Below are 25,835 nucleotides of genomic sequence, written 5' to 3'. Positions count from 1 at the left end.
ACCTCGTGGGAGCACATTGTAATGATTTATATCGTAACCTACTTTAAAATGATATACTCTTCTTTCTGGATGCTCAATGATGAGAAACAATCTGACATTGATAGTTTATGAAGTTATTTCACCATATCTATTTTGACTCACTAGATTCGGGTAGAATGGAATTGGAGGGTGAGGGTCTCCCCTTGGTCTTTGAGGCCAACATTGGTGCTTAAAATCAGCGTACCACTTTTTTTTTTTGTGATCAATTTTTTATGACATCAATGACAGACATTAGCCAGGATGCATGAGCCCTCATCCCACCTGCCCACTCATATCACCCCCCCAATACCCATCAGAACATGTGCTGAGTGACATCGATTTCGTATTTACCACAAAACAAAAAGAAATAAAAATGAAATAAAATATAGGAGAGCACCCTCTCCACCCCAAACCCCCCACCCCCCATCCCCCCGCAGTCTCTTGTTTAAAGTAACTGTCTCACACTTCGCTATTGGGGCACTGGTTCCTGATGCACTGAGGTCATTAAGTCAGAGATCTGAGATGCTACATCTCTCCAGAGTTCAAGAGTTGAGGACTTCGCTCTATTAACCCTCGCAGTGGAGAGTTCAAGCATTACTATATCACGAAAGTATGCCAGCCATTTGTGAATGTTAAGTGAGTGAGGGGGAAGCCATCTTTGGGCTATCATTTTCTTGACTGCGGTTAGGCCAGCCAGCCAAATTTTCCTCTGCTTCCCCGATAAATTTAGCTTAGAGTCATCATTAATTAATAAAAGTATTGGGTCCAGAGGAAGTGGGTGTTCAATTAAGTCTGATATTATTGAAGTTGTTTTATTCCAGAATTCTTGAACTAGTTCACATTCCCAAACCATGTGTAAGAAAGTTCCGACTTGTTCCGGTTGACAGAAGGAACAGAAAGGATTGGGAAAGGCTTTGATCATGTGTTTTCTCTGAGGAGTCCAATATGTCCTATGACAAAAGTTGAAGTGGATCAACTGGTGATTTGGGTTAGCGTACCACTTTTATGACGATAGGGCCCATGGACTTGACTTTGTAATCTACATGTACATTGAGACTGACTTGGGACTTGGTCACACCTTTCGATCACGGCAACATAAAAGGTGGGAAATAATTTTAGAAATGGCTGAAAGTGGTTCAAGTGATGAAATGAAACATCCGAAACAATTTGTGGGTTGCAGACAGCAATTTCAGAGGTGGAGAAAAGCCCGGACCTCCAGCTGACCTTGAGAGCTCCAATATCACCAACGAGTCCTGCATGCTGTCCTGGAACCCTCCCAGAGACGAGGGAGGCTCTCCCATCATCAACTACATCGTGGCGAAGCGACAGACGGACAAAGAGGAGTGGGTGAATCTGTCGGCCACTGTGAAAGAAACTACCTACAGGGCCGACAACCTCACCCCTCTGAAGGAGTATGCCTTCAGGGTGAGCGCTAGGAACAAGTACGGCAATAGCGAACCTGCAGAGCCAATCCTCGCCAAGTCTTCCTTTGGTGAGTCATTGACTGTTATTACATTAGGCCCTACTGGAGATTTCTTGCTGGTAAAATATCAATATCTAAAAGTGTGAAACCTTAAATCTACAATTGAGGGGAGGGAGGGGGGGGCACACTCTGTCTGCTGGTAGCTGAGAACGGTCGTGCTTGCAATTATAAGTTTGAATGCGGTTATCTCAAGAACAAACTCTTATGATTTTGAAAGAATAAAAGGGTATTTAGTTTGATAAAGAATAAATAATACAGTGTTATTGGTATATGATGGAGATACAGCATGCAGTTAAATGCCATTCTTAAAATGAATAGACAACGGGCTCTATCTTCCCAAAAGCGCTAATTTAGCGCCTGCGCTCGTTTAAGGCCGTGCACAATGCAAATTGGGGGCGGACACAAGCGCATGCCTGTGATAATTGTACTGGGCATTGGCTGCCACAAGCCAAAGCAGGCATTTCAGCGCTAAAATGTGGTGATAGATGACATTATGCTATCGTCAGCAGCGCGCAAGTACTTTGCGCTAAGAGCTTTGAAAAGGACCTCTTACGCGCAAATACCTCTCTGCGCTGGGTTGCGCACCATAATCTCCGTGCAGCGCAGCGCAGTGCAAGTAAAATCCCTTTTGGATATGTCATTATGTACAGCCTTGCCATGCCAGGACATCAAATTATGCTGCTAAAATTGGGTATTAGCAGATAATTCAGTGAGGCAATCAACTATAACTCACTGAGAAACTTTTATCACATCGCAAAGAGGGAAATGAATTGAGAAAACTTGTTGGACAATGGACATAGGCTATTTACCATCATAACCTGGAGGGTCTTTGGCACCACAGACGATCTGTCAATAAGCTGTCTCTGTCCTCGCATGAGTGAGTACACTCTATTACACATGGAGAGAATTACAGCATATTGCATGCGTCGCGCAAACAGCCATTGCGAGACGGGAATCTGATTGGTTTTGATTGACGTAATGCCCAGCATTGCCTGGCCACGCCTGTGAATAATTCTGGTAGTTAAGACTGCCCAAATCTCGCTTGCGCAGGCATTTTGGGGCGCAGATGATTTTGGCATGGTTCTAATTTGCATCTGCGACACGTGCCGTGAACATTTCCGCATCCCGGCCGAGAATTGGATCCCCAACCATATTTCGGGGCTGTTTTAACTTAGAAATCAGGGAGGTCACGTCTACCAGACAATTATATCACTTTTAAACAGTTACATTTCTGTATAAATCATTACAAGTATGCTCCTGTGAGGTGGGGATGCTTTTTTTTGTTGCTTGGCGGGGGAGCAAAACTCGGCACAACACCTGGCGGACGGCGCAAGGCGGAGTGCTATCTTCCGTGCCTTAAGGCATGCGCAAACAGGTGCGCAAGTGCTATTAGGAGATAGCGCCTGTCGGTAGATAGGGCCCAACATCTGTTTGATATTCCCTTGTGTTGGGCCAGACATATTGAAGGAACATTGATATTGAATTAACAGTGATATTAAATGAAAGACATGTTGAACGAACACTGACATTGAATGAAAGACATGTTGTTTGAATACTGGCTGGTCTATGTGGAGACAGTGGGAGCACACAACCCCCACATACCTAGCCATTTGGCCAATTTGAATACCACACCCGTGATAAAAACCACAGGGGACCGAGCCGACTTCTTTGTCCCACAGCAGCGAGATAAGGTGAACCAATCGGTGTGCCTAAACCACAGCAAAGACACGCCCTGCACCCCAAAACATATACAGGTTTGAAGCCTGAAAACTTCAGTTCCTATGTGGCGTTCGCTGCAGACAGGTCCTCACCTGAGAAGTTCTAAGTGACAAATCGTCGCGACAGGACGTGCGTTTGTAGCTCGAGACAAACCGCCCTTCCCCCCTGCTCGAACCCGACCAGCAAAGGCCGCAACCAGGCCTGACGACCTCTACATCAGAGCTAAGCTAGCTTTGATATCCTGAAACCGACCCGCATCGCCTAGACCAGGCGAGTGCCCTCAACCCGAAGAAGCGAGCTGTGAGATTCCCCCTTTCCTCCACTGAGACGACAGCAGATGCAAGAACCCAGCGTGGCCAGCTGAGTCCGACTGCCTATTCTCAACCCCCGCTCCTTCCTCCGCTCCTTCCTCTCCGGGACAGCGGACGCCCGCTACACGAGCATCCCTCCTCCCTGCTGGAGAAACCTTGCGAGACCGACCGTAACGAACCACTGCCTCCGCGTTTGCAGAGCTGAGCGAACAAGCCAAGTAAGACTGAATTGATCACTCAAGTCCAGGCTTAGAATTGTTTAGAGTTAGATGATATATATCTATAGATATACATGATAGACTGATATGATACTGTAAATGAATCTGTGACTGTTTGTGTCTGACTGTAATTGTGCTGCATACACCTGCATTACTGAATCTGAGTGTTTACACGCTAGCTATTTAACTCTTCACCGAGCCGCTGAAGCGGATCTAGGATAGTCTATGAGCCGAGGGGAACTCCTTTCACCAGTTAAACGTCGGTTAACCCTAGCCGTGGTGAAGCGAGTACCTCGCGGTCCTTTTCTATCTAGACAGCGTATTTTCTCCGCCACGGGCACGTGCGTAAGCGCGGGCACGAACCTTTCCCCTATAAACACACACACACATAGCTACTAGTCGGCTAACCTCCATTTTGTGCCGAGAACACACTCCCTTAGTCTCCATTTTGGGCCGATCGCCATTTTGGCCCGAGAACACACTCCCTTATCCTCCATTTTGGGCCGATCGCCATTTTGGCCCGAGAACACACTCCCTTATCCTCCATTTTGGGCCGATCGCCATTTTGGCCCGAGAACACACTCCCTTATCCTCCATTTTGGGCCGATCGCCATTTTGGCCCGAGAACACACTCCCTTATCCTCCATTTTGGGCCGATCGCCATTTTGGCCCGAGAACACACTCACACACACACACACACACACTCTGCCTCCCTCTAGTGTTCATCCGGTGCTTTACACTTTCGATGCAGATAAATATCCCTACCTCACACTTATCGACCATGCATTGAAATGTTTAGAATATAACTTAGTTATAACTTGAATTCATTGACTGTATTGCCAATACCTCTCTTTTATTTTATATATAATAAATATTGTCAACTTTTATTAGAATTCAACTGTTTCAGAGTGACTTTGTGAGAATTGTGGTGAACTATTGTCTAAGGTGTAGGAACTCTCCCATTTCAGATTAGACTAAAGGTGATTCAGATTAGGTCCTGCAACACTGCAGGTGGTGCCCCTAGGTTAATCCTTATCCAGGATTACATAATTAATATTTTAATAATTTTATGAAATATTAATAATTTTCGGATTATTAATATTTTATTTTACCTAGCTAAATTCACCCAAATAACGAGCACAACATTTGGAGCCCCGCCCGAGGCATCTTTCAGGCAGAGTTTACCACAAGTATCACAATTTTGACTGAAACACTGAATTACCTAAATTGCATTGTGTATGCACTGTAAGCGCATGCTAAGCACTGAATGCTAATAACCTCCCAAAACAGCTTCCAGCCAGAACGAGCGGAGCCAGACAGAGCTACCACCGCTCAGACTGACACAGATTCAAACTGACACAGACGATCTAACACAGTTCAATCGTTTTGATTTAAGAACCCCTTATTTCAAGCTTGCATAGCTACTAACTCCTAACATTAGGCAACTACAGTTGAATTAAAACCTGCTTATATTTAAAATTCAACCATAGGACTTTCGCAAACACAGTTTGACTACAAGCCTATTTTACGTTTGCCTCTCAAATACAAGTTATTTGACATTCAAGCTACAGGTACGAGCTCCACCTAAGCTTAAGAAGTGCACTGACTAGCAGGTAAGATGTCACAGCACAACGGCCAGAGTGCTGCTGCAGAGCACTCGGCCTCGCCCGACCAGCTGTTACATGAAGCGCTCATGAACGCGGTTCCTCCTGAGAGAGGACAGATCGAACATCTGCGGAAGCTCACAGAAGAAGAATGTGAGAAAATGTTGGAAGGAAAAGCAGCCGCCATGAAAAGTGCAGATACGGTAAACTGCACCATGCTGTCAGAGCTGCTTTATCTCGTTCTCCACATTAACCGAGCAACTGAGTTGGACAGGCAAAATGCGTGCCTGGAGGTCTCAAACGAAGACCAAGAGAGGCAGGTAAGTCTGCCTCCACAAGCGTCCTCATCGCACGGCGTCCAGACGCCGGCTGCACCGCGTAACGGGTTCGGTAGTGGAGCCGAACCCTCGCCATACGACATCGACACGCCCGTCGTACTCGGGTCCCAGCCCAGTGAGGCCAGGGGACCCAATATGCTTTATCTTGTTCTCCACAGAGAAACAGTTGACAGGAAAACCAACGCACAGCTGCAGGAACGAGCAGCTGAGTTGGACCAGCGAGCAACGTAGTTGGAAAAACAAAAGGCGGACCTAGAGAGCGAGGAGGAGAAAAGAAAAACAGGTAGGTATGGAGCCAACCAGCTTGCGTGTTCGTTCCCTCACCGACAGGGCCATGACCAGGGGCCACAGGTAAGCCCGCCTCCACAGGCATCCTCATCCCACGTTGCCCAGACGCCTGCTGCACCAGCGCTATCGCGCGACGGGTCCGGTGGTGAGGTCGAACCCTCACTATATACCATAGACACGCCCGCCATGCCCGAGTCCCAGCCCAGGGGGGTCGGGGGACCCCACCCCCCATACGAGTCCACGCTCGTAAGGCCGTCGCATAGGCATGAACAAGGGGGGTCGCTAACCCGTGAGAGTGGCCACAAAAAGGCCGCCTGGGGACAACCACACTTCGAGGACAGTAGGACCGAAGTCTCCCCCCCACCAGAGGAGGGGGGGAATAGATACAGGCGCGACCATTCCCCGCACTCATGCCCGGACGACTGCCCCCCGCCCACAGGGCGGCGGGCAGACGACCGCTGGGGCAACGAACGCCACACCGACTGCCTGGACGACTGCACCCCGCCCACAGGGCGGCGGGCAGACGACCGCTGGGGCAACGAACGCCGCACCGACCGCCCGGACGACTGCCTCCCGCCCACGGGACGGCGGGCAGACGACCGCTGGGGCGACGAACGCCACGCCGACTCCCACCCACGGGAGGAGCGACATCGGCATGGCCAGGAGAGTAAGAGGAGCGAAGGCTACTACCAAGAGACGCCCCTCCTCTTCTCGGGTCACATGGGGCGTGGCCTATGGGCGGACGACCACAACGACTCATCGTCGTCCGACTCCGAGCCAGCGTTCACCGCGCGGGAAAGAGATGTCCGTGACCGGCGAATCGAGTCCTTCGCCAGGGACATAGAACATTTTGACCCGGCGCACCGTGCCGCCAACATCGATCGGTACCTACGAGACGTCAATCGCTACCTCACCAACTTGGAGCGACCTACCACGCGTGAGAGACTCTGGCTGGTCTGGAAGACCACCACGAGCACCGTCCGCGATTTCATAGACGTACTTCCCAGTCGGACTCAAAAGAGCTACCGACTCGTCTGCCGGGCCCTCCGACAGGAGTACCGCCCATACTCTGACCCGATCATCGCGCGAAGGGCCGCCGAGGCCATCAAACAGAAAGTAGACGAAGATCCCAGAGAGTACTTCAGGCGCTTGTCAGCAGCCTACTTCCAGGGTAGAGGCCCCCCCATCGGGGGGGGGGGAGGGAGATAGGGATTTCCTCCTCACGTACATGTCAAACCTGCACGAGAGCATACGCTCCGGTGTAGAAACTCATTGTAGGCTCCTCCAGTCCACACTGAGCTATACGCGACAGTACGCACAGTTGGCATGGGAAGCACGACCCAAGCCAACCAGGAAACACCTAGAGAGCCCCCAAGCCTACTCAGTGGAAGACTACTCTGATGAAGAGGAAGCCCAGCGTAGAGCAGTTTACAGCGTAGAGAAGCCAGTACCTGACCGTCTCACCCTAGAGGGCGACGAGGTGCCCCAGGTCCGGAAGCCAACCGCTCCTCGACGCCCTGCACCCTCACACTTAAAAGACAGACAGCCCAGCCATCGAGGTAGGGGTAGGAAGCAGGGAAAGGGGGGGAGACCCAACCAGGGACGGCCCTGGCAGAACCAGGAGTGGGAACGAAGTCAGCCAGGGAACTCCTACCACCCCAGTCAAGGACGGTCCTGGTACAACCAGGACTGGGTACAGAACCAGTCAGGGAACTCTTACTACCCCAGTCAGGGACGCCCCTGGCAGAACCAGGACCAGTCAGGTAAGAAATCACACAAACCCAACCAGCATAAGAACCAGTCAGGGAGCGACACCGACGGTAGAGACAGGCGAACAACCGCGGAAGACCAGTCGACCCGACTGCTGAACGCTTTAGCTGACACGGTAAAAATGCTCTTTGAAAAAGACAAACCAGCTGGCTCCCCGCCGGAGCCAGACAAAACCCCGGTCGCATGACTTGGGGGGGAACCTCCGCCACCTGCCAAAGTTCGCTTTGTCAACAGGCGGAGGGGACCCCGAAGAACCAGACCCCTTCCTAAGTCTCCTTCTCAGGCTTCACCAAACCGTCCTACTCTAACTTTCATGGGCAACCTTGTCCGCAAGGGCAACGCCCATCGCATCTACACCCCAGTGGTGGTAGGGGGGTGCACTCGCACCCTCGCCTTAGTGGACACAGGAGCCTCCATCAGCTTGATGAGTGCCAACACCTTCGAGAAGGTCTGCATAGCCATGCACGCCACCAATAGGCCACTTCGGATTGAGCCTTGTGATGTTAGCATCACCAGCTACACACAAGACCAAACCCCCATTGCTGAGCGTGCTCTGCTGGACATCACCTTCCAGGGGATGACTATACGCCACCCCATTCACATCAGCCCTCTCGATACCGAACCGCTCCTCATTGGCCAGGATCTCCTGGACCGGCTAGTCCCAATCATCGACTGCTCCAGCAATCGCATTTGGGCTCAGGTTCAGACGCCAAAGCCATGGGCGTCACCTGGCCGCCAGCCTAGCACAGACAGACAAGTCGCTGTCATCAAGGAAGCTGGCACATCGCTGCCGGCACGCTACGTTTCCACCGCTAGCCCCGAGCTGTACCGCCGCCTGTGCAAACAGGAGCGACTGCTCCCCGCATTCTCCGCAAACGAAACCCGCGCGTCAGTTCCCGCTCGAACCGCGAAGGTTCCCGTATGCCTGGCCATCAGCCCGGGACAGAAACTGCCCGGCAGGCAGGCATTCTCCCAGCCATTGCCCCGGCACAGAGAACAAAACATGACGATGCGCGGCACTCCTTTCTTTAAGTTGGACAATCGTTCAACCAACACTCTGGTGCAGAACCCGACGCATGCACCTGACCCAGCGCTGATGCGGCAGCCACTGGGAGTGTCAGTTAACAGCTTGTACACACCTCCAAAGGGGGGGGGGCAAGCCCCACCACAGAGGTAGTGAACGAGACTTAGTAGGGTAGCCAGGATAGGTGCATGTCCACTCACTCCGCCAGTATGCACTAACCACTAACCTAGGCTACATAGAGCCCTACTGCCAGTAACTCAGACTCAACCTCCATGCCTTACAGACTCTAACCAGCATAGTACGAGAGGACAAGACCTATGTGCACGTGACCAGAGACTTGACACAAGACCTTACAGGGAGATATCCTCCTCAGTCACCAGTCTGAGTGGGGGTAACATACCCCCCTACCTAGTCTCCCTATCTCTGGTTGAACAAATCTTAAAATCCGCCACGACCACCGTGGCCTAGCCCTCTCAGGTACACTTGGCATATAGTCTTGGCAGTGCAATCCCAATTTTCATAGATCCACAGCATCTAGAAATAGGATTCCTTGTCAACCTACCAATCATTGAACCACAGAACATATAGGCTAAAACACTGTCACACAACCGCTATGACACGGTCACTAAACTGAGCCTATGAATCAGATGGTGTTCTACACGGTCTCCCGAGGGACCAAACTAGTCTAGTTCAGCCCCAAGGCAACTGGACCCCCATTCACCAAACATGTAACCAGGTCATTACACTACCTCACACTCCTTCTCTCCCTTCCCCTTATGCAAATCGTGTAAAAACGAAGAGCTAAGTGACCAAGACAGAGAACCGGGCCCAGGCCCTGCCTAGGAAACTTGAAGTATGACAATCTGAATGTATTGCTTCGTGTGATGTAGTATAGGATGACAATCTGAATGTATTGTTTGTGTGATATAGAATGATAGAATAGCTTGAGAAAAGTCCTGCCCGGACACAGGTGATCAGCCCGGACATGAGCCCAGATAGGACCTAACGAACTTGCTCCTTTCAGCCTCACGGACTAGGCAACCAATGGGTTGCCACCCTCAGGCCGCATGGCCCTGGAGATGCTTTAAAGACTGTGCCAGAACACACCCTTTCAACCATCGGGGGGATGTTGGGCCAGACATATTGAAGGAACATTGATATTGAATTAACAGTGATATTAAATGAAAGACATGTTGAACGAACACTGACATTGAATGAAAGACATGTTGTTTGAATACTGGCTGGTCTATGTGGAGACAGTGGGAGCACACAACCACATACCTAGCCATTTGGCCAATTTGAATACCACACCCGTGATAAAAACCACAGGGGACCGAGCCGACTTCTTTGTCCCACAGCAGCGAGATAAGGTGAACCAATCGGTGTGCCTAAACCACAGCAAAGACACGCCCTGCACCCCAAAACATATACAGGTTTGAAGCCTGAAAACTTCAGTTCCTATGTGGCGTTCGCTGCAGACAGGTCCTCACCTGAGAAGTTCTAAGTGACAAATCGTCGCGACAGGACGTGCGTTTGTAGCTCGAGACAAACCGCCCTTCCCCCCTGCTCGAACCCGAGCAGCAAAGGCCGCAACCAGGCCTGACGACCTCTACATCAGAGCTAAGCTAGCTTTGATATCCTGAAACCGACCCGCATCGCCTAGACCAGGCGAGTGCCCTCAACCTGAAGAAGCGAGCTGTGAGATTCCCCCTTTCCTCCACTGAGACGACAGCAGATGCAAGAACCCAGCGTGGCCAGCTGAGTCCGACTGCCTATTCTCAACCCCCGCTCCTTCCTCCGCTCCTTCCTCTCCGGGACAGCGGACGCCCGCTACACGAGCATCCCTCCTCCCTGCTGGAGAAACCTTGCGAGACCGACCGTAACGAACCACTGCCTCCGCGTTTGCAGAGCTGAGCGAACAAGCCAAGTAAGACTGAATTGATCACTCAAGTCCGGGCTTAGAATTGTTTAGAGTTAGATGATATATATCTATAGATATACATGATAGACTGATATGATACTGTAAATGAATCTGTGACTGTTTGTGTCTGACTGTAATTGTGCTGCATACACCTGCATTACTGAATCTGAGTGTTTACACGCTAGCTATTTAACTCTTCACCGAGCCGCTGAAGTGGATCTAGCATAGTCTATGAGCCGAGGGGAACTCCTTTCACCAGTTAAACGTCGGTTAACCCTAGCCGTGGTGAAGCGAGTACCTCGCGGTCCTTTTCTATCTAGACAGCGTATTTTCTCCCCCACGGGCACGTGCGTAAGCGCGGGCACGAACCTTTCCCCTATAAACACACACACACATAGCTACTAGTCGGCTAACCTCCATTTTGTGCCGAGAACACACTCCCTTAGTCTCCATTTTGGGCCGATCGCCATTTTGGCCCGAGAACACACTCCCTTATCCTCCATTTTGGGCCGATCGCCATTTTGGCCCGAGAACACACTCCCTTATCCTCCATTTTGGGCCGATCGCCATTTTGGCCCGAGAACACACTCCCTTATCCTCCATTTTGGGCCGATCGCCATTTTGGCCCGAGAACACACTCCCTTATCCTCCATTTTGGGCCGATCGCCATTTTGGCCCGAGAACACACTCACACACACACACACACACACACACTCTGCCTCCCTCTAGTGTTCATCCGGTGCTTTACACTTTCGATGCAGATAAATATCCCTACCTCACACTTATCGACCATGCATTGAAATGTTTAGAATATAACTTAGTTATAACTTGAATTCATTGACTGTATTGCCAATACCTCTCTTTTATTTTATATATAATAAATATTGTCAACTTTTATTAGAATTCAACTGTTTCAGAGTGACTTTGTGAGAATTGTGGTGAACTATTGTCTAAGGTGTAGGAACTCTCCCATTTCAGATTAGACTAAAGGTGATTCAGATTAGGTCCTGCAACACTGCAGGTGGTGCCCCTAGGTTAATCCTTATCCAGGATTACATAATTAATATTTTAATAATTTTATGAAATATTAATAATTTTCGGATTATTAATATTTTATTTTACCTAGCTAAATTCACCCAAATAACGAGCACAACACTTGGGTGCACATTAAAAAATAACAGTATTTGGGTGATTTATGTGAATATTATGAGGTGAAAATGTTTTGTTAATATGACCGATTCTGCCCCCTCTCTCTCCCTCTCTCTATCTCTCTCCGAAACCTCACGCACGCGCGCACACAAAGTAATTCCTCTTCTCTTCTCACATACCTATGCAGTTGCAGACATCGATTTCAGAGGTGGAGAAAAGCCCGGACCTCCAGCTGACCTTGAGAGCTCCAATATCACCAACGAGATCTGCATCCTGTCCTGGAACCCTCCCAGAGACGAGGGAGGCTCTCCCATCATCAACTACATCGTGGAGAAGCGACAGACGGACAAAGAGGAGTGGGTGATTCTGTCGGCCACTGTGAAAGAAACTACCTACACGGCCAACAACCTCACCCCTCTGAAGGAGTATGCCTTCAGGGTGAGCGCTAGGAACAAGTACGGCAATAGCGAACCTGCAGAGCCAATCGTCGCCAAGTCTTCCTTTGGTGAGTCATTGACCGTTATTACATTAGGCCCTACTGGAGATTTCTTGCTGGTAAAATATCAATATCTAAAAGTGTGAAACCTTAAATCTACAATTGAGGGGGGGGGGGGGGGGGGGGGGCACACTCTGTCTGCTGGTAGCTGAGAACGGTTGTGCTTGCAATTACAAGTTTTAATGTGGTTATCTCAAGAACAAACTCTTATGATTTTGAAAGAATAAAAGGGTATTTAGTTTGATAAAGAATAAATAATACAGTGTTATTGGTATATGATGGAGATACAGCATGCAGTTAAATGCCATTCTTAAAATGAATAGACAACGGGCTCTATCTTCCCAAAAGTGCTAATTTAGCGCCTGCGCTCGTTTAAGGCCGTGCACAATGCAAATTGGGGGCGGACACAAGCGCCTGCCTGTGATAATTGTACTGGGCATTGGCTGCCACAAGCCAAAGCAGGTGTTTCAGCGGTAAAATGTGGATAGATGGCATTATGCTATCGTCAGCAGCACGCAAGTACTTTGCGCTAAGAGCTTTGAAAAGGACCTCTTACGCGCAAATACCTCTCTGCGCTGGGTTGCGCATCATAATCTCCGTGCAGCGCAGCGCAGTGCAAGTAAAATCCCTTTTGGATATGTCATTACGCACAGCCTTGCCATGCCAGGACATCAAATTAGGCTGCTAAAATTGGGTATTAGCAGATAATTCAGTGAGGCAATCGACTATAACTCACTGAGAAACTTTTATCACATCGCAAAGAGGGAAATTAATTGAGAAAACTTGTTGGACAATGGACATAGGCTATTTACCATCATAACCTGGAGGGTCTTTGGCACCACAGACGATCTGTCAATAAGCTGTCTCTGTCCTCGCATGAGTGAGTACACTCTATTACACATGGAGAGAATTACAGCATATTGCATGCCTCGCACAAACAGCCATTGCGAGACGGGAATCTGATTGGTTTTGATTGACGTAATGCCCAGCATTGCCTGGCCACGCCTGTGAATAATTCTGGTAGTTAAGACCGGCCAAATCTCGTTTGCGCAGGCATTTTGGGGCGCAGATGATTTTGGCACGGCTCTAATTTGCGTCTGCGACACGTGCCGTGAACATTTCCGCATCCCGGCCGAGAATTGGATCCCCAACCATATTTCGGGGTTGTTTTAACCTAGAAATCAGGGAGGTCACGTCTACCAGACAATTATATCACTTTTAAACAGTTACATTTCTGTATAAATCATTACAAGTATGCTCCCGTGATGTGGGGATGCTTTTTTTTGCTGCTTGGCGGGGGAGCAAAACTCGGCACAACACCTGGCGGACGGCGCAAGGGGGAGTGCTATCTTCCGTGCCTTAAGGCATGCGCAAACAGGTGCGCAAGTGCTATTAGGAGATAGCGCCTGTCGGAAGATAGGGTCCAACATCTGTTTGATATTCCCTTGGGTGCACATTCAAAAATAACAGTATTTGGGTGATTTATGTGAATATTATGAGGTGAAAATGTTTTGTTAATATGCCTGATTCTGCCCCCTCTCTCTCTCTCCCTCTCTATCTCTCTCCGAAACCTCACGCACGCGCGCACACAGAGTAATTCCTCTTCTCTTCTCACATACCTATGCAGTTGCAGACAGCAATTCCAGAGGTGCAGAAAAGCCCGGACCTCCAGCTGACCTTGAGAGCTCCAATATCACCAACGAGATCTGCATCCTGTCCTGGAACCCTCCCAGAGACGAGGGAGGCTCTCCCATCATCAACTACATCGTGGAGAAGCGACAGACGGACAAAGAGGAGTGGGTGAATCTGTCGGCCACTGTGAAAGAAACTACCTACACGGCCAACAACCTCACCCCTCTGAAGGAGTATGCCTTCAGGGTGAGCGCTAGGAACAAGTACGGCAATAGCAAACCTGCAGAGCCAATCGTCGCCAAGTCTTCCTTTGGTGAGTCATTGACCGTTATTACATTAGGCCCTACTGGAGATTTCTTGCTGATAAAATATCAATATCTAAAAGTGTGAAACCTTAAATCTACAATTGAGGGGGGGGGGGGGGCACACTCTGTCTGCTGGTAGCTGAGAACGGTCGTGCTTGCAATTATAAGTTTTAATGCGGTTATCTCAAGAACAAACTCTTATGATTTTGAAAGAATAAAAGGGTATTTAGTTTGATAAAGAATAAATAATACAGTGTTATTGGTATATGATGGAGATACAGCATGCAGTTAAATGCTATTCTTAAAATGAATAGACAACGGGCTCTATCTTCCCAAAAGCGCTAATTTAGCGCCTGCGCTCGTTTAAGGCCGTGCACAATGCAAATTGGGGGCGGACACAAGCGCCCTGCCTGTGATAATTGTACTGGGCATTGGCTGCCACAAGCCAAAGCAGGCGTTTCAGCGCTAAAATGTGGTGATAGATGACATTATGCTATCGTCAGCAGCACGCAAGTACTTTGCGCTAAGAGCTTTGAAAAGGACCTCTTACGCGCAAATACCTCTCTGCGCTGGGTTGCGCACCATAATCTCCGTGCAGCGCAGCGCAGTACAAGTAAAATCCCTTTTGGATATATCATTACGCACAGCCTTGCCATGCCAGGACATCAAATTATGCGGCTAAAATTGGGTATTAGCAGATAATTCAGTAAGGCAATCAACTATAACTCACTGAGAAACTTTTATCACATCGCAAAGAGGGAAATTAATTGAGAAAACTTGTTGGACAATGGACATAGGCTATTTACCGTCATAACCCGGAGGGTTGTTGGCACCACAGACGATCTGTCAATAAGCTCTCTCCATCTCTCTCTGTCCTCGCATGAGTGAGTACACTCTATTACACATGGAGAGAATTACAGCATATTGCATGCGTCGCGCAAACAGCCATTGCGAGACGGGAATCTGATTGGTTTTGATTGACGTAATGCCCAGCATTGCCTGGCCACGCCTGTGAATAATTCTTGTAGTTAAGACCGCCCAAATCCCGTTTGCGCAGGCATTTTGGGGCGCAGATGATTTTGGCACGGCTCTAATTTGCGTCTGCGACACGTGCCGTGAACATTTCCGCATCCCGGCCGAGAATTGGATCCCCAACCATATTTCGGGGTTGTTTTAACCTAGAAATCAGGGAGGTCACGTCTACCAGACAATTATATCACTTTTAAACAGTTATATTTCTGTATAAATCATTACAAGTATGCTCCCGTGATGTGGGGATGCTTTTTTTTGCTGCTTGGCGGGGGAGCAAAACTCGGCACAACACCTGGCGGACGGCGCAAGGTGGAGTGCTATCTTCCGTGCCTTAAGGCATGCGCAAACAGGTGCGCAAGTGCTATTAGGAGATAGCGCCTGTCAGCAGATAGGGTCCAACATCTGTTTGATATTCCCTTGGGTGCACATTAAAAAATAACAGTATTTGGGTGATTTATGTGAATATTATGAGGTGAAAATGTTTTGTTAATATGACCGATTCTGCCCCCTCTCTCTCTCTCTCTCTCTCTATCTCTCTCCGAAACCTCCCGCATGCGCGCACACAGAGTAATTCCTCTTCTCTTCTCACATACCTATGCAGTTGCAGACAGCAATTCCAGAGGTGGAGAAAAGCCCGGACCTCCAGCTGACCTTGAGAGCTCCAATATCACCAACGAGATCTGCATGCTGTCCTGGAACCCTCCCAGAGACGAGGGAGGCTCTCCCATCATCAACTACATCGTGGAGAAGCGACAGACGGACAAAGAGGAGTGGGTGATTCTGTCGGCCACTGTGAAAGAAACTACCTACACGGCCAACAACCTCACCCCTCTGAAGGAGTATGCCTTCAGGGTGAGCGCTAGGAACAAGTACGGCAATAGCGAACCTGCAGAGCCAATCGTCGCCAAGTCTTCCTTTGGTGAGTCATTGACCGTTATTACATTAGGCCCTACTGGAGATTTCTAGCTGGTAAAATATCAATATCTAAAAGTGTGAAACCTTAAATCTACAATTGAGGGGGGGGGGGCACACACTGTCTGCTGGTAGCTGAGAACGGTCGTGCTTGCAATTACAAGTTTTAATGCGCTTATCTCAAGAACAAACTCTTATCATTTTGAAAGGATAAAAGGGTATTTAGTTTGATAAAGAATAAATAATAGTGTTATTGGTATATGATGCGATGGAGATACAGCATGCAGTTAAATGCCATTCTTAAAATGAATAAACATCTGTTTGATATTCCCTTGGGTGCACATTAAAAAATAACATTATTTAGGTTATTTATGTGAAAATTATGAGGTGACAATGTTTTGTTAATATGATCAATTCTAACCCCTCTCTCTCCCTCTCTCTATCTCTCTCCGAAACCTTGGGACTTGGTCACACCTTTGGATCACGGTGACATAAAAGGTGGGAAATAATTTTAGAATGGCTGAAAGTGGTTCAAGTGATGAAATGAAACATCCCAAAGAATTTGTGGGTTGCAGACAGCAATTACAGAGGTGGAAAGTAACTACGTAAATTTACTCAAATACTTGTACTTTACTTGAGTATTACAATTTTACGCGACTCTATTATTATACTCCACTACAGTACATTTCAGAAATACTGAATTGTACGTTTTACTGCACTACCTTTATTTGATAAAATAAATTACTAGTTACTTTGCCGATTCAGATTAATGCAAAAATATAATTCACTAATAACTAGTGCTGTATTATTATAGATGACTGTAAGCTAAAGCTACCCAACAGTATACAGATGAGTGGAAATCAGCCCCATCTTTTCCACCTTTATCCATCAATATAATCCAATAATATCATACTGTATTATTCTGAAATTGACCATTCTGCATAATGAGTATTTTTACTTGCATTTTGAATGCATGACTTTTACTTGTAACAACAGAGTATTTTACTGCGGTATTTCTACTTTTACTTAAGAAAAAAGATCTGAGTACTTCTTCCCACTGAGTAATTTTGACGTGCTCCTCTTCAGGAAAAAAACCCGGACCTCCAGCTGACCTTGAGATCTCCAATATCACCAACGAGTCCTGCATGCTGTCCTGGAACCCTCCCAGAGACGACGGAGGCTCTCCCATCATCAACTACATCGTGGAGAAGCGACAGACGGACAAAGAGGAGTGGGTGATTCTGTCGGCCACTGTGAAAGAAACTACCTACACGGCCAACAACCTCACCCCTCTGAAGGAGTATGCCTTCAGGGTGAGCGCTAGGAACAAGTACGGCAATAGCGAACCTGCAGAGCCAATCGTCGCCAAGTCTTCCTTTGGTGAGTCATTGACCGGTATTACATTAGGCCCTACTGGAGATTTCTAGCTGGTAAAATATCAATATCTAAAAGTGTGAAACCTAAATCTACAATTGAGGGGGGGGGGGGGGGGGGGGGCACACTCTGTCTGCTGGTAGCTGAGAATGGTCGTGCTTGCAATTATAAGTTTGAATGCGGTTATCTCAAGAACAAACTCTTATAATTTTGAAAGAATAAAAGGGTATTTAGTTTGATAAAGAATAAATAATACAGTGTTATTGGTACATTATATGATGGAGATACAGCATGCAGTTAAATGCCATTCTTAAAATGAATAGACAACGGGCTCTATCTTCCCAAAAGCGCTAATTTAGCGTCTCTGCGCTCGTTTAAGGCCGTACACACACACACACACACACACACACACACACACACACACACACACACACACACACACACACACACACACACACACACACACACGTCGTGGCTCAGAGTCAGACTATTGCATGATTACGCATAGTCCTTCAGTCCCAATCGAAAAATATAAAACCAAAAATATAAAACCATATTAAAATAAAAAATATATAAAGTATAGTCCATCTAATTAGATGATGTGGTGGCCCTAGGGGGGGAGTGTTTGTTCAGCTCTGATGGCCCTTGGAAAGAAGCCGTTTTTCAGCCTGGAAGTGCGGGCTTTGAAGGCCCTGTAACGCCTGCCGGACAGGAGCACAGAGAAGATGTGGTGGGAGGGGTAGGTCACATCCTTCAGGATGTTGTTTGCTCGTCGGAGGCAGCGGGTCCTAAAGATGTCCTCGAGTGTGGACAGGGGGAGACCGATGATTTTCTACCAAGATCCATTGTTCCATCTGATCAATTTCATACTTTTCTTTATATTTTTTCATCCGTTTTAGAAACATCTGTCAAATTACAGTCATCGCTAGTCTTTCCCTTTAAATCCATCCCCGATAGCCTGAAAGTAATTGTTCAGATTGTGGCTGCATATTCTCATTCTCTGCATGAGGAACCCGTGTAGCGCTGTGAAGTGAAGGGCAGATCTGGTGCTGTAATGTTTTCCATGTGCTCTGCTCCTCTGCAGCTACTCCTGGACCTCCGGATGCTCTGAAAGTGGAGGAGGTCTCCAAGACACATATGGAGCTGAAAGGGAAAGCCCCCAAGAGCAACGGTGGAAAACCCATTACCAAGTATGTCAACAAACTTACAGTACTTAAATATAAATCTATATTCCAGTGCACACCAGGATGCTAGGATTGACACTTTTTTTTAAATGAATAACAGATTACATTAATTACAAAATGGAACTACGTGTTTCGCATGTTGCTTGATCAGATTTGCTCTGTGCTTGATTGCCATCAGGTGTGTCTTTAAATAATAAGTTGCTGATTAGTGGAGAATCCAACAGGTTCACATTCCCCAATACAAATTCAACTTCAAAAAGACAACAATAATAGGCAACAATAAATATAATTATATCGTACAAAAGTTTGGTAACACTTTATAACAACGTTCAGTAGTAAGTCATTTAAAAGCTATTAGTTAATGATAAAAAATAAAAATAAACTAAGTGGGGTCGCGACCCTAGGGTTGGGAACCACTGTTTTAGAGCCACATTATTGTTATAAATATCAACAACTAGCCAACAGATATCAAAACTGGTGGGCTTTATGGAAAGAGCGTGACTCGAACTGATTGTCAGTTATTTCAGACTGGTCATTCAGTGGCGTTTACTGCCACATAACAAACGTGCTAACAACTAGCTAGCCTAGCTAGCAGCACTCTGCAATGTGTTATCGTTAACGTTAGATCACATTACACTAATTATTTAATAAGGTCCTACCACCTACATCGACCAGCCAATCAGGTGTCCCGGACAGTACCTGTCCTGAATAAATGCAGTGGATGGGCGTAGGTCCAGACCCATGGTGTGACAACTGCCATTCATATGGGTCTGGATACCAGGCTACCTAAACAGAGATAGTCTGGCAAGCGAGACAATGAAACACAGCAGCAGCGCAGCAGCCTTTGTAATGGGACTAAAGCTTAATTTATACTTATTATAAAGTGTCGCTCACCACATGGTCGCAGACGAAAAAGAAAGTGTCGCTCATGGTGTTGCATTTATACTTCAGAGGACGTTCGCCTTGGTTCAACGGTCACGTGACACTCGAACACTATAAGCAGACAGCCAAGAGAAGAGAGGGAATGGAATGCACAGTGAAACTACTTCGGAGGCAAGATGTAACGTACTTGGCTGCAGCACACAACCACACACAACTCACCTCCTCTCTCTCTGGGAAATTGGTCACGATCAAGGACAGGCTGATAAAAATAGCGGGTACATGTTCATTCATTTCAATCGAGCGAAAACTAGCGGGTGGACCCTAACCAAAACAAAGAAAAGTGCGTGCCGTCTATATAGCCAATCAGACTTGTGCGATACTACAGTATGACGTAGACGGCGACACTAGACATTTCACCGGGTAGCAGACACTGATCGCCGACACTTGAAAGTGTCGACTCAAGTCCTCATTTCTGTCGGCGACCGTTTCAAAAGTGTCGGCAGACGAAGCATAAATTGAGGTTTACAGTTGAAGACTTTTACTGACATTGGGTTGAAAACTGAAGTGCGCGCGTGCGCGCACGCACGACGCACAGGTTTTTTTAAACCTTTTTCATGCAAGGAAAGATTGCCAGCTACAATGATGATGAATGTGAGAACATGACTAATTCACTCAATTTAATCATGACTAAACCAAACCTTAATGCACAGTTCAGCATAGCATGCAGCTGCAATACACTTACATTATTTGTATTAGATTGTACCTGCCATTTGCATCAGGAAGCTTAGCCTATTGATTTTGAATTCACAGATAAATTAGATAATATAGATAGTAGATTTTATCCTTTTATTTTTATTTGATCAGAAATTGATTATTCACCAGATATACATACATAACAAGCTTCTATCTGTAACTTCATTCAAACCAAAAGAAAGAAGATTTTCCAGAGTTATACCGAGTTCAATGTATTTTGTGAAGTCTATACAGTATGAGTGTTAGTAAATGCTTTATAAGCTGTTTTTTCAACTCATAATCTTAAGTCACAAGATGTGAACTCATGATTTTAAGTCATGAAGGACTTTTAAGTTGAAATCGACAAACACATAACCGTACACTGTGTAATAGATAAAGATTAGATTATTTCACTAAATTGACTGAGTTTTTACAGTGGATGGGATCATGGGAAGCTTCCCTGTTTTAATTTTGCACTGAGACTGTGAAGTGAAGTGCGATCAACTATACATACCTCAAAATGATGTTTGACAATATTGCAATAATCTAACTTTGATATTTTCTATATGAATATTCAAGAATGATGTGTTACAGTCTTGTTATTTTACACTTTCACTTTAGATCTCAGCATCTAGATATGTCTGCTGCCAGCTGTCTCCTATCTGAAGATCAGTTGCTGTGCCCCATCTGTCTGGATGTGTTCACTGATCCAGTCACCATACCATGTGGACACAACTTCTGCAAGAACTGTATCACACATCACTGGGATGTTAATGCCCCGTGCAAGTGTCCCATGTGCAATAAGATTTTTGACAGAAGACCTGAGCTACAGGTCAATACTTTCATATCTGAGATGTCTGCTCCGTTCAGAAAGTCAGCTCACATGAAAGCCAGCAGCAGTCCAGACCAATCGACCAAACTGAAGGAGCCTCTCAAGAAAGAGACTGCTCAGTTCAGAAAGTCAGCTCAAACGAAAGCCAGCACCTACCACCCAAAAAGAATCATGATCATGATCATGATTATCGCCATCATCATACATCACTTCATCCCTCTGACAAAGATGGAGATGAAGACGGCCCAGCAGTATGAAGTAGATGTGACTCTGAATCCTGATACAGCAAACGCCAGGCTCATCCTGTCTCATGATGGGAAACAAGTATATACTGGTGATGTAAGGAAGGATCTCCCAGACAACCCAGAGAGATTTTCTCAATGTCCCGTTGTCTTAGGAAAGCAGAGCTTCTCTTCAGGAAGGGTTTACTATGAGGTTCAGGTTAAAGGGAAGACTGATTGGGCTGTAGGAGTGGCCAGAGGGTCGATCAACAGGAAGGGAGACATCACTCTGAGCCCACAGAATGGCTACTGGACTATATGGTTGAGGAATGGAAATGAGTACAAAGCTCTTGCTGGCCCTGATGTCCTCCTCTCTCTGAAGACGAAGCCTCAGAAGGTGGGGGTGTTTGTGGATTATGAGGAGGGTCTGGTCTCCTTTTATGACGTAGATGCTGCAGCTCTTATCTACTCCTTTACTGGCTGCACCTTCACTGAGAAACTCTACCCATACTTTGGTCCCAGTATGAATTATGGAGGTAAAAACTCCGCCCCTCTGATCATACATCACTTCATCCCTCTGACAAAGATGGAGATGAAGACGGCCCAGCAGTATGAAGTAGATGTGACTCTGAATCCTGATACAGCACACGCCTGGCTCATCCTGTCTCATGATGGGAAACAAGTATATTATGGTGATGTAAGGAAGGATCTCCCAGACAACCCAGATAGATTTTCTTATTATTCCATGGTCTTAGGAAAGCAGAGCTTCTCTTCAGGAAGGTTTTACTATGAGGTTCAGGTTAAAGGGAAGACTGCATGGGATGTAGGAGTGGCCAGAGGGTTGGTCAACAGGAAGGGAAAGATCACTCTGGGCCCACAGGATGGCTTCTGGAGTATAATATTGAGGAATGGAAATGAGTACAAAGCTGCTGATAACCCTTCTGTCCTCCTCTCTCTGAAGACGAAGCCTCAGAAGGTGGGGGTGTTTGTGGATTATGAGGAGGGTCTGGTCTCCTTTTATGACGTAGATGCTGCAGCTCTTATCTACTCCTTTACTGGCTGCACCTTCACTGAGAAACTCTACCCATACTTCAATCCCTGTCCTAATTATGGAGGTAAAAACTCCGCCCCTCTGATCATACATCACTTCATCCCTCTGACAAAGATGGAGATGAAGATGGCCCAGCAGTATGAAGTAGATGTGACTCTGAATCCTGATACAGCACACACCGACCTCATCCTGTCTGATGATGGGAAACAAGTATATGATTGTGATGTAAGGAAGGATCTCCCAGACAACCCAGAGAGATTTTCTCAATCTCCCAATGTCTTAGGAAAGCAGAGCTTCTCTTCAGGAAGGGTTTACTATGAGGTTCAGGTTAAAGGGAAGACTGAGTGGGATGTAGGAGTGGCCAGAGGGTCGATCAACAGGAAGGGAGAAATCACAGCGAGCCCTAAGAATGGCTTCTGGATGATAGTGTTGAGAAATGGAAATGAGTACAAAGCTTTTGCAGGCCCTGCTGTCCTCCTCTCTCTGAAGACGAAGCCTCAGAAGGTGGGGGTGTTTGTGGATTATGAGGAGGGTCTGGTCTCCTTTTATGACGTAGATGCTGCAGCTCTTATCTACTCCTTTACTGGCTGCACCTTCACTGAGAAACTCTACCCATTCTTTGGTACCGGTCTGAATTATGGAGGTAAAAACTCCGCCCCTCTGATCATACATTCCACCCCCCTCAGGTAACTGTTATAGCATTCTAATAAATAAATATAAACTATAAATATATACACACACATAGGACAAGGGAGTACATGGGTGACATCATCAGTGATGTCATAAATCCCACAACATGTTGCCTCCGCCCTAGAAATTGAGCTGTACGGCGGGCGGTGCTAGTCACAATTTTGCGGCCGGGCGGGTGTTCCTCATGTTTGACACAAAAGTGATGTCATAAATCCCACATGACCCATCGTCTCCAGTCTCCACCCTTGAAATCAGGGGCGTGTGCTACAACAGTGACATCATCAGTGATTTGTGACGCACATCATGACATCATCAGTGACATCATCAGTGATGTCATAAACCCCACATGTTGCGCCCTCGGCACATTGTCTCCAGTGTCGCCACCCTAGAAATTTAGCCTGAGAGAAGACTTAGACAAACTCCCTGTCTGTGGAAAAAGCCCAGTAACTATGTCTCTTTACCTTTTTCTTTTCAAAATGATCATGAAAAATATGTTAAAGGAACGTTAAAATCCAGATTCAGGTTAATATGGTACTGTTTTTATTTTATGTATGGTATTACTACTACTTGTTGCAAAAAATAGGGATCATACAAACTTAATTGACTAATCACTAAGGAGTGTGAAAACTACCAATTTTCTAGTTTCATTGTAACATGTGATGAACTAAAAAGGTGATTACTGTCATAGCAGTATATGCTGAGTAGTGTTGGACTGGAGTACTCTAGACCGGTCTTGGTCTCGAGACCGGTCTAGACTACATTTTGATGGTCTCGGTCTCGTCTTAGACTCGCCCTCCTCCATTGGTCTTGGTCTTGGTCTCTGGCCTCGGGCAAGCCGGACTCGGGATTTTATTTCAAGACCAGCCGAGACCACAACTGCAGTGACATCATTACTTGCCTTTGTATATATTTTAACTGTGATTGGGTGTAAAAAATATACGCTGTGGCCACTCCCCTCATGTTCATGCACAAAGGAAGACAACACAGGTCAACAAGGTGGCTGGAGAGATGTCGTCCAAATCGTCAGTCATATGATTTGCTTATATAAACCACAAAACCACCTTACTTACCCGCAGTAAGGTGTTTTTACACTTCATTCTGTTCACTGTGTTGAGCCTTTCTGAAGGTCATTGAGCAATATGAAATTGCAGTGTTTCAGATCAAAGGATTGCATTCTGTCACTGAATATATACTGTACAGACATTTACTATAATTCCTAAATAATGATTTATTTCATTGTTAGCAGAGCAATAGTGCAGATTTGAGTACTTTTCAATGTTCCTCGCGCTTCCACAGAATGTGGGGAGTCTGCTTTTAGTTATTATGCTCCTTGGTCCTGGAATCATCTCCGGAAAGATGCAAACCTGGGTTGCCTCATGCCTCTGGATGGGCTTAAAAGTCTGCTGCAGTCTTTAAAAACTGAAGTTTGTAGCTGTTTTATTTGAGATTGTACACTGTGTAATTTGTATATTTGCATGTATTCCTTGTAATTGTATTTTGTGGTTTTGTGTTGTATTGTTGTAACTTCTGTTTGCTGTTGTCTTGGCTATTCACACTGGCTGTTGTGGGTGAGTAATGTCTGCTATAATCCGGTTTGCTTTCTGTATTGCTTCTGTATGAAAAGGCCCGGCATTTGATTCAGATTTTACTTGAGATGTTGGTGATTTTTGTTATCCTGGTTTTATTGATGATTGTTAAGGGAACTGAACCAGGCTAAAAATGTGAATAACCTAAATGTGTGTGATTTGGTTAAAGAGATCATTTACTATTTTTCCCCTCCACTTTCCCAGAGTCAGAAACAAATACATGCATTCAGACCGACCTTATTTTATGTATTTGGTGTAGTCTGATCTCAAACAGCAATATCAGGCTATCTTGGCTCAATTATTGAGTGTCTACAGGATTTATGACCCATACAGGTATTGAGTAGGGTTGTCAAAAGTATCGATAGTATCGATAAAAATCAATACTAAAAATTTGAAATGGATACAATACTCATTTGCAACAGTATCAATATCAACAGTGCTTTCTCTTAATGAAAAATCAAACATACTACTGATTTCTCCCTCCCTGCCATTGGTGGGTATCTGTTGCTTCAACAAGCTCAAAGTGTTCTGATAAGCTGATGAGCAGGTGTAATCTGCTGTGTAAATGCAACTTTTTTAATGAATTATATCAAGCCTAGATTATTGTTTATTTTGTATGCTTCTTGATGTGTTGTCACCCCCCTGCGTGGTATTGAAAATGAAAAAAAAAAAAAAAGTCCATCAGATCAGACTATGCAACTGGAAGCCCAGCATCTGGGTGACATGACCTTCTCCCTCCAACCAGACTCCAATGTACTGGTAGGCAAATGAGAAACAGCACCGCCCTCTCCGTGCTGCCTGCGAGGACACAGCGCCTCCAGCAGTCCTTCCTGCACACTGCAGTCAGACTCTATAATGATAAAGAAGTGAAAACTGTCTGACCGTCACCATCTCCATGTTGAGGCTTGATATGTGAATCACTTACTTAGTTAAATCGTTTATCCTTGCTTAGTTTTTAGCCTACAGTATGTACACTTTGTCAATTTTTAATCTTTGTTGTTAATAAGAGTGCATTTCACACCTATCTCTGAAAAACTTTCTTTAATAAATTAATTTAATTGAA

The 25,835-nt window shown here is 46.3% G+C and overlaps 1 protein-coding gene across 1 annotated transcript; it reads left to right on the top strand.

The window, feature by feature from the left end:
* Window positions 1-155: 155 nt before the first annotated feature.
* LOC310794884 (uncharacterized protein) lies at window positions 156-25,835 on the top strand (the record flags this gene model as incomplete). Its single annotated transcript, XM_083656925.1, has 8 exons — window positions 156-168; window positions 1,199-1,510; window positions 12,031-12,348; window positions 13,967-14,284; window positions 15,910-16,227; window positions 17,307-17,600; window positions 18,679-18,784; window positions 21,014-25,835. 8 exons carry the CDS (start codon window positions 156-158, stop codon window positions 23,184-23,186), a joined length of 3,852 nt encoding a protein of 1,283 aa, XP_083513051.1. The 3' UTR covers window positions 23,187-25,835.

Source organism: Poromitra crassiceps, assembly GCF_964638095.1.
Source record: "Poromitra crassiceps genome assembly, chromosome: 20".
NCBI lineage: Eukaryota > Metazoa > Chordata > Actinopteri > Beryciformes > Melamphaidae > Poromitra > Poromitra crassiceps.
The sequence above is the reverse complement of the archived record's forward strand: the minus strand, read 5'-3'. Positions and strand labels throughout refer to the sequence as shown.